This window comes from Pundamilia nyererei, unplaced genomic scaffold (assembly GCF_000239375.1).
Source record: "Pundamilia nyererei isolate P.nyererei 1_Seehausen unplaced genomic scaffold, PunNye1.0 scaffold00291, whole genome shotgun sequence".
NCBI lineage: Eukaryota > Metazoa > Chordata > Actinopteri > Cichliformes > Cichlidae > Pundamilia > Pundamilia nyererei.
Genome location: NW_005187692.1, coordinates 30258 through 39654, shown reverse-complemented (window position 1 = coordinate 39654; position 9397 = coordinate 30258). Strand labels below are relative to the sequence as shown.

The following is a 9397-nucleotide window of genomic DNA, read 5'->3' as shown; positions in this document are numbered from 1 at the left end:
TGCCATCACCAGTGTGTGAATGTGTGTGTGAATGTGTGGATGACTGGATATGTAAAGCGCTTTGGGGTCCTTAGGGACTAGTAAAGCGCCATATAAATACAGGCCATTTACCATTTTAGTGTTTTGTTTGTTTTTTTAAACTTTCAAATATTGCATAACAAGACCAAACTGAAAACGTGTGGGCAATTTTTTTTCTCACTCTTAACTAACTAAAGCTTTTCATTGAACTACCAAATAAACAAATTGGTCCTCTCTTTCTGGGCAGACACGTGGCAACACTTCTGTTTTGTTCGTATTTAACAAAATAAAAATGCAAACATAAGTGTACGCGTTAGTTTTTGACTGCTAGTGAAAATTGTTTTCTTTACAAATAACTCTCTCACTGAACTACCAAACCCTCAACATGTTTGTACTCCCTGCTTATATTGTCTTCATATTAAATAACTTTTTGCTTTTTAAAGAGCTTATTTTAACATTGCATTCACCAACAAATAAATCCTCCCTAACAAAAAAGTTACTTCAAGGGCCAAATTGTATTACATTTCTTCATGTCCATATACGGACTGCAAGTAGGGGTGATGTGGGCTACAAGTGGCCCCCAGGCAGCGAGTTCTAAATCAAACATAAGTTTGAAGAGTCATTTTGTAAAATGTATTTTGAAAAATAAAATGTATTTTTTTGCAACATATTTCCACAAAAAGTGTAAAATTAAAATTTCAAATTGATTTAAAAATCCCCCACAAAATACAAATTACTTGAATCATTCTTAACTTGAAGAATATGTATAAAGATTTGGCAAATTGTCCAGTTTTTAAGGTTTTTATCACATAAATTCAGTAATTACAGTAACACAGGTACATGGTTTCGCTATAATGAAGCAGTTCTGACTGCAGCCGATCACTCTGTTGGTTTCATAATGTTAACAAGCTAAAGTGTGGTTTTGTACATGGTGTACCTGAACCTGCTGCTTTGCTCTTACAGCCAGGTGGTGCAGCATATGTTTATGGTGCCGGCATTTAAGTAGCAGCCATCTGGAGTAGCCTCCTATAGACTTAGCCTGTTGAGAGGTTTTTATAAATGCAGCGTTCTTATCAACAGATGTAAATTGTCCTCTAACTGTTTGATCCTTCAGTAAAACCTTCAGTTGGTAAACAAATGGGCTGATTTTGTTGTTCATTAGTAGAATAGATTCACTTGTTTGCTTTTATTACAGTTAAATTAAAACATGATTACTCTAATGTGCTTAACGTTTTTAATCAAAGCAAAAAATGATGAAATAAAACACAAACACAGCGGACGTCCGTGCTTGTGTTCCAACTGTAGAGTTTATTAACATTTATTACATATACACTCTTATGCAGCGGTCTCCAACCTTTTTTGCGCCACGGGCGGGTTTATGCCCAACAATATTTTCACAGACTGGCCTTTAAGGTGTCGCGGATAAATACAACAAAAAAAATAGTATCGGTACCGAAAAAATAAGATTTATTCATAACACACATGAAAAGACCCAGGAAAACAGAGTTAACGATAAAAATCATAAAATAATGCTAAAAACCGATAAAAATCCTGAAAACCATACATTTCACACCCAAGCCTCAAACGACTCGGCCCGGGGGTTGGGGACCGCTGCTCTTATGTGATCCGTCCTAAAGTCAGTATTTTCGTCATTATATCAGGTAGAAAAGAAGGCAAATAATTTCCTTACCTATTCAGTCAAACGTGATCTGAACTTTTTTTTTCCAAACTGCTAAAGTAAATGTACAAAATGTAGAAACGTAAAAAGACACAAATATGATTAAATGAATATATGAAATGTATGTACATGCATAGTAGCCTCTGTAATAGAAAGTGTCCACACATTGTATGAAAATTGCAGCATATTCCCATTAAAGTTACTGAGTTTGGTCATTTTCTCCCTGTTTTCTGTGCAGGACCCCGAACCGAGAACAGTCATGCCAGAGAGGGGTCCAGCAGCTGGAGGGACGGTGATCACGATCGGAGGCAAAGACCTGGACACGGCGACTAAAGAGGACGTTGCTGTGACAGTGGGAGGAGTTCCCTGTGAAGTGTAAGTGGCACCTGGTAAAGGAAAATGCAAATGGAACCAGAAACAAAAAAATAAAGAGAATAGATGGACCTGAAACTCATTTATATTCATAAATATTTTCTTTTGGTTCTTCAAGATCAGTAAATACAACATAGAAAATGAGTCAGTCGCACTGTTTCACAGAGTTCATGAACTTTTTCCATCCATTTAGGGATCGTATTGCTTTTCTTGTTTCTCGAGTCAGCCTTTGTTCTTACTCTTCCTTCCTCCTCTTCAGCCTTTCATTCGGCACAGAGATTACCTGTAAGACTGGCAGGTATCGTGGGCAGAAGGTCCCATCGGACCGCTTAACAGTGACTGTGAAATACGGGACGAACACCACCAAAGACATCCACGGAGCCTATCAGTATTCGGAAAACCCCAAGATCACAGAATATAACCCCAAAGCCAGCTTCATATGGTGAGTGTGAACACATCACACGCACAGTTTTGCTTGTTTGAGTGAGTAACAGCCCTCAAAAGGACGCCTGACACAGATGTAGATGATGAATTCAAGAAAATTGTAAACTTGTAAATTGTAAATTTGATCTGTGTATCTTTAAAGGTCATCACCTTGTGCGTTGCTTGACCGCTGCTGCTTTGAAATCAGTCTCTCAAAATAAAATTTGGGTTTTTGAGTTTGGAATGGAAGTTGGATGAGGCGTGTATTCAAATTACAGACACATGTAAGTGGTTATATCTGGGATTCCAGAGATGGATCTAAAACTACAAGCAGCACTGGAAGTGACCCAGAGCAGCAGATTGGCGCAGTCACCTATAGTTTTCATGGAGCACGCCATGTTGCAAATACTTGCTAACTAATAACCAATCGGTAGTGCAACTTGAAAAAGAGCAATACAAACAGGAGGAGGATGGAAACTGTTCACCTTCAAAGTAGAAAGTTATGCCTCACCACTGTAATCAACACATTTGAAAGGCACCATTTTTACTTTGAAGGTGAATCGTCTTTATTTCCAGTTAGCCTCAAACCTTTAGTGGATAGCTAGTGAGTGTTTGGATACAAGTCGGCATCTTGCAAACTGTGGGTGGCTGCAGGATTCTGCCACAGAGGTTTTTGGTTTAACAATACCTCTGTGACCATTTTCACCTAGCAACATTAACTGCAGGGAGTTTTCCAGCTGGTTGCCAACTGCTCTCTAAGCCTTTGACTGGTACAGCATCAGTACCAGTACCAGCCTTATTCGAATAAAACCTCTGTAAAAAGAAAACAACAAAGCCAGAAACATAAAGTACTCCATGTGAGGCATTTTTGTGTTGAGGTTAAAGGATGTAATGAAGTTGTCTCACTTACATTTAAATTTGCTGTTATTAAGCATTTGAGAAAATAAAGAGATGGAGTGAAGCTAAAACCTCGCCCAGATGTACATCCAAGTCCTTAAAATTGTTTAAAAGCTTATTCTTTATTATTTTTGTGTAGCGGTGGTCGAAAGATTGTGGTGTCTGGAAGCGGGTTTGATCTCATCCAGAGAGCCATGATGAAAGTCCAGCCCTCCCCTGACGAGTTTTCACACAATTCACCGCCTGAAGAGGTAAGAGCTGGTGTCATCACACTACGAAAAAGCAGTGGTTGGAGACAGCCTTGCAACCTAAATGAACTTGCAGCCTTGTTGCCTTTGAAATGGTTGCTTTGAAGACGGGGATCAGGTCTGTGGCCACTCACTGTCAGTTACTGTCACTGAGGCATCAAAGTGGCAATAAAATCGCTAGAAAGCAGTCAGTTTGCAATTAAATGGGGTAAAATTGGCAGTGTATTTGTGGTAATATGGACATTAACTGACAGATCAGCAGCATGCAGATAATTTCTCATTAACTACTTACATCCAGCCAGCCAATACCTCAAAAATTTGAAACGGAAATTCAGAAATCTTCCACAAATAGTTACATTTATGACAAATGACAAAGGCACTCAGCAAACCCTGCTTTCATACAGGAATATAGCTTCATACAATCAGTATTATAGTTGAGTTAAGAGCCCTTTTCTGTAAAGAGACTTGTTGCAGACGAGCTGTGCTCATTGGCACAAACAGACTCATTTAATTGCAACATGTTTGCAGTTGGTTTATAAATGACACTGCAGTTATTAAGAAACCTTTGCAAAAATGTCTGTGATTCCTGCAGATGTTTGGAGACGAGTTGCCTGAATGTGTAACTGATTTATATCTACTACAGTGGAATTATGTGTGATGTATTATTAAGCTCTCATAAGTAATAATATACCTAATAAGCACCTAGCAAAGTGCTAAATGGTATCTGATTATTCTGCTTCTTGTGTTTGTTTTGTTTTTTTGTCAACATGATGAAGTGTATCAGTGTACCAACACAAGCATAACAATACAGTAGCTTAAGCACTTAATAGTGAAATAAAGGAGTGTCAAATCGAAGAATAAGAATTTGCAAAAACCGATTCAACTTCATTTCCCACAAGAAAAAATAAATGACCAATTACCCTTAATTCATCTTTTCTTTAAATTTCCGTAAAAATTAACGCTGCTGTTGTGTGTTCTTTAGAAAATTGTATTTGCTTTCATTTAAAAATGTCATATTGAATGGGTTAAAATACATGTGTCATTGTATTTGTGTGAATCTGGAACATTGTATGTTAGTGGACATCAGCAAAACTGTTCATTTAGATCTGTAGTGTCTGGGTAAATTGTGACTCAACAGGGGCATACGTAGAGTGTGTCTTTATTATAACTAGTAAGGCATTACAATATGTGGCCAGTTTTACTGACAGCGCAGTGTTCTACAATTTAAATGAACAAATAATTGCTAAAAATAGCCAAGTATTCACCGTTTTCGTCTTATATTTTGATCTTTGTGAGAAAACATCCATCGCGAGAGACGGTAAGACCACGTTTCTTTAGAATTACTTGGGGCGAAATGTGCAGTCAGTGTGACTGTGAGGATGTTTTTAATAAATGCAGAGTGTCAGCTTGATGTACGTCAGTCTGCAGCCTCATCTGCCGCTTGTTCTCGCCGAGCCAAAAGCCTGAGACTGAGGGAACAGAGCAACGCTGCTATTTCACTGCTGAATAGCTTTGAGTGACAGAGACTCTTAGGAAAGATTCACTGCAGGGGAGAGGAGGTGAAGTCGTTTTATTGTCACTTCATCAAAAGCTGCTGTCTGAACCGGGAAGAAAGAGAGGGAGACTCAGTGGGGAGGCAGAGAGGGGGGAGAAAAAGGAGTATGGGAAAGAGACAGAGGAGGAGGAAATATGAAGAAAAAGTTAAACCTGCGCTGTGATTCACTGCCATCAAACTGTCTGCAGGTTAAAATAGAAAAAGCTGAATTTAATCTGACAATAATAGATTTTTTGTCCACTCGAGGGCAGCAGAAAAGAGGCTGTTTTCTGTATTTGAATATGTAGATTTTATTGGACATTCTGCTGTCAATCTGACACCATTTCAATAATGAATTTTGGCAAGCTAGACTTCATATTTAATGAAGAATAAAAACTCTTTTTGGGTTCCTTGTTTTTGTCCATGTATGGTAGTCATCTCTTGACACTTTAAACTCTAAGCTAAAGACTTGTAATGAATAGAAATCCAACAATCCAACAAAAGCACAGAGCTCAGAGAGGGCAGCCTCCTTTTCACTTTTTTAAGCTCTGTTTTTGGTCTCCACACACTCAGTGTTCACCAGCTACTGAAAACAAACAAAATAATTAAATGCGTTATATATTGAACACCTGCCATTACTCGCTGGGACACTTGGAGGTTGAAACAACCTATATACCTGACTCTGATTGTTTGGTTGTACAGCCAGGAATTATCTGACAGCCCTGTTATCTACTAGGTATCTCCTTGTATCCTTGTAGCTCCTATTTTGGTCTCCACCGCCTTCTCAGGGAACTTTTGGCTTTATAGAAGCTAAATGCTCCACAGTAAAAACATCATTATAAAGTCTTTTTTTTTTTTTAAATCAGCTGACAGATGTGTTTTTGTTTTTGAAGCAACCAAAGCCGGGGAAAGTTTTAGGTCTGGTGTAGAAGATTTTTACAGAAAGCCGATTCTTTGAGCTTTACACACGCCTGGCTCATGCTTCAGCTGTTCTCACTCTGAATAATTTCACTCTTTTTCTTTTATTTGTCTAGTTTGTGCAGGAGGCTCTGAGCAAGAACGACACAGTCCTCCAGTTTTACTCCCCGATAGTGAACTCCAGCTACGAAACCCTCTCTCAGTCTCTCAGGATTTACCTCCAGCTGGACAATGTGATCGAGGAGCTGAAGAGCTTCAACTATCACCCCAACCCCACCTTCAACGAGCTCGCCAGGAACGTCATCACAGAGACCGGCATTATCATCGTGACTGTGAGCACTGATTGCTAGAGATGCTCTTAAAATCCCCTCTTTGACTATTTTTCTGTAAATGGAGCTCACTCTCATTTTCTCACTTTTGCCAGGGTTGGGGTTTCTCCAAGGCGATGACAGCCAAAGAGGCCCAGGCGTTTGTTGGAGATGCCTCATGTCACGTAAACATACTGCAGGTAAACACTGTCTGTTTGAGGAAAGTTTATAATGGCTTTATAATAAGTTTACACTGTAAACATGGAGCTAATGTTCACTTTTTATGAAATGTGGAGATATGAGACGGTCGTGTTATCCATGTCTAACACTGCGTGGCTGTTGGCTAAACTGAGAGTATGAGTATGAGTCTGCCACGTCTGTCTTCCCACAGACATACAGGCTTCTAAAAATGCAGCATTAGGACACACTCAACGCTTGATCTCTCCTTTGGAAACAATTCAGTGGAGGCGCCGTCTCTTGATGAGTAGACTGCAAAGATGTTACGATGACAAAAACAAAACATCTTCCAAAGCTTTAGTTCTGATGCACCATGTGAAAATACAGCTAAAACATATTTCCTCTCGGTTTATCTGCTTTTGTTGTATGAGCAAAACAAACACCACAATTTCCTTTTAGTTAATGTAGCGTGTTGTGTCACATTCCAGCTCCTTATATTTTTGGACTCTACTTGGATTTTAGTTTTTGCATCATACAGATTAAAGAGAAAAAATCCTCACTCATCTAAAACAAGCCGTTTTAGCCTGTTTTTCTTTAAGACCTGCCATCCCTGTGGGCTCCCTCTTGCCCCTCTGCTGGCTTCCAAAAACAGAAATCAATATTTCTAAGAATGTTTTGATCTGATTGGTTGACATTTTGGCCACTCTGTTATAAATATCTATTTGGATACTGAGCAAAAACCTCTTTATGTTGCTTCCAAGGAGCCAGAACTTCTTGTTATTTTAAAATGGTCCTGGTTTTCTTGTTCTCCAGACTTTCTGAAGATCTTTCACCTTTTTTGTTTTTTGGGCGGAGCATCGGCTGCTTTTTTACTCACTTTCAATCCAGTTCTTGTACCTGCCCATTTTCAGACGAATGCTTGTTGGTCACAGCACCTTAACTCTGACCTGTGAATCACTCAAGCATAAAAAGGCACCTAACTCGTGGGATGAACCAATGTTGTTAGCAAAGAATCAAATCGTTACTAGCAGGCTGTTGCAAAATACGTAATTTGTTCCCATTTCTTCAGTTAAATCACTAAAAAAATTCTCAATTTGACCCCATTCGACAGACATAAAATATTCTTCCACTAACTAAGTGATTCCCAAAGAACTATTGGCTTGAAACCTGCCATATTTCAAGATGGTGTCAAGTGTATCTTGATATATTTGACAAAAGAAGAGATAGTGAGCCTTAAAAAAAAACAATCTACAGCATGTGATCCACATCTGAAAGTTGTGTCCTTAAGAAACAGGGGAAAAAAATGAGCAAACACGTGATGTAGGACCTGAGAGAAACATCTTGACCTTCAGATGATCCATCTGCTGTTTATTGAAGCCTCATCAGAAATGTTCTCAGTGGAAGGGCAGCTGTCAAGAAGCCGTTCTTAAGGAAACGTACCATTCTTCAGTATGAGAATGATCTCAAACACACTCTTAATGCAGTAAAAGCATACCAGAGCACAGACCACAGCGTTGTTGAAGCAGTGTGGAATCATCTTGAGAGGGAACAGAACAAACGGCAGAACCATCAAAGAAGAGCTTTGAATGTCCTTCAAGAAGCCTGGAGAACTATTCCTAAAGACTACTTCATTTACTTCAGTCGGTTTTAGAAAACTCAAGCCGTGTTGAAGAATAAAGAATTTCAGGCTCACTACAGTTGAATTTTGGCCTTGTATTTGTATTTGTTTGCTAAGAAATGAAGGATGACTCAAGACTTTTGCATTAGTACAGAAGATAAGTGAAACTAATAGGTCCCCTTTAATTTTTATGAAAGTGTTTCTTCTTGTAGTTGAGAACAGAAGCAGCATACAGGCAGTTAATTGACTGCAGTGGGTGTAAAACGATTAAACCAACAGAAATTATTGTGCTAATCGCAGCTGTTGCTACCTCCCTTTCTGTTCCCTTCTCTTGCACTTTAAATTGATAAAGTGAATGAAACGTGCTGGTTTATAGATTTTGTTTTTTGAATACCAAGATCAATCTGAGGGGCTGCAAAATTATCAGGTAAGGAAAAAAGAGGGGAAATGAGATGAGAGATGAGATAGCCTTTATTTGTCAGTTGCAGGTCTTTTGCCCACAACCGAGATGACAGACCTTGCCGATCGTACATACAATACACAAACATCACATTGGGGACACAGGTCAGGCCATGTAGCGAGGAAAAAAAACAACGAAATGTGTAACACAGAAGGATAATACAGGAATGCACAGATATCAACACACCATAGCACAATAAACACAGACAGCAACATGGGAAAGAGTTCCAGTGTGTACATCTGATCTGCAATCTTTCCACTGTGCCTCCAACTGACCCGATGTCCACATCAGAGGGGAGGTAAGCGTTGGAGGTGGCGCTGGATCCTGGGTAGGGAGGGTGATGCGTCAGTGAGTGCTTATCAGTATATGTATGTGTGTGCGTGTCCAGAGTTCAGCTGAGACAGTGTCCTTCGCCCTGCCAGGCTAAGTAAACAGTCTTCCAGCCAACCCAGGTGGCCTTGTAGGGAATGGGAAGGAACAGACTCAACACAGTCGTTATCAGGGAGTTTTGTTCAGCTCCGGCCTTGAGCCCACAGCTGGCGCCGAAGGGGTATCCGCATTATAATGGTGAATTTTCTTTTACAAACAACTCATGAGAATTTCATGCTGTTTTTAACACTCCGACACCGACACTGGTCTCTCAATCTCCCGTTGGATACCTGCAAGTTTCTCCGTGATGTTATTTACCTTCAATTCCGTGGTCTTTTCACTCTTTTGCTCACAGAGCAGATTCTGAGACCGCACAA

General features: G+C 39.5%; 1 protein-coding gene across 1 annotated transcript in view; it reads left to right on the top strand.

The window, feature by feature from the left end:
* plxnb2a.1 (plexin b2a, tandem duplicate 1) overlaps positions 1-9397 on the top strand; it is a 225575-nt gene that overhangs the window by 196698 nt on the left and 19480 nt on the right. The window contains exons 21-25 of the mRNA XM_005750859.1: positions 1935-2071; positions 2328-2510; positions 3528-3639; positions 6205-6420; positions 6513-6596. Coding sequence (XP_005750916.1) covers positions 1935-2071; positions 2328-2510; positions 3528-3639; positions 6205-6420; positions 6513-6596 — 732 coding nt within the window. The remainder of the gene's footprint in view (positions 1-1934; positions 2072-2327; positions 2511-3527; positions 3640-6204; positions 6421-6512; positions 6597-9397) is intronic.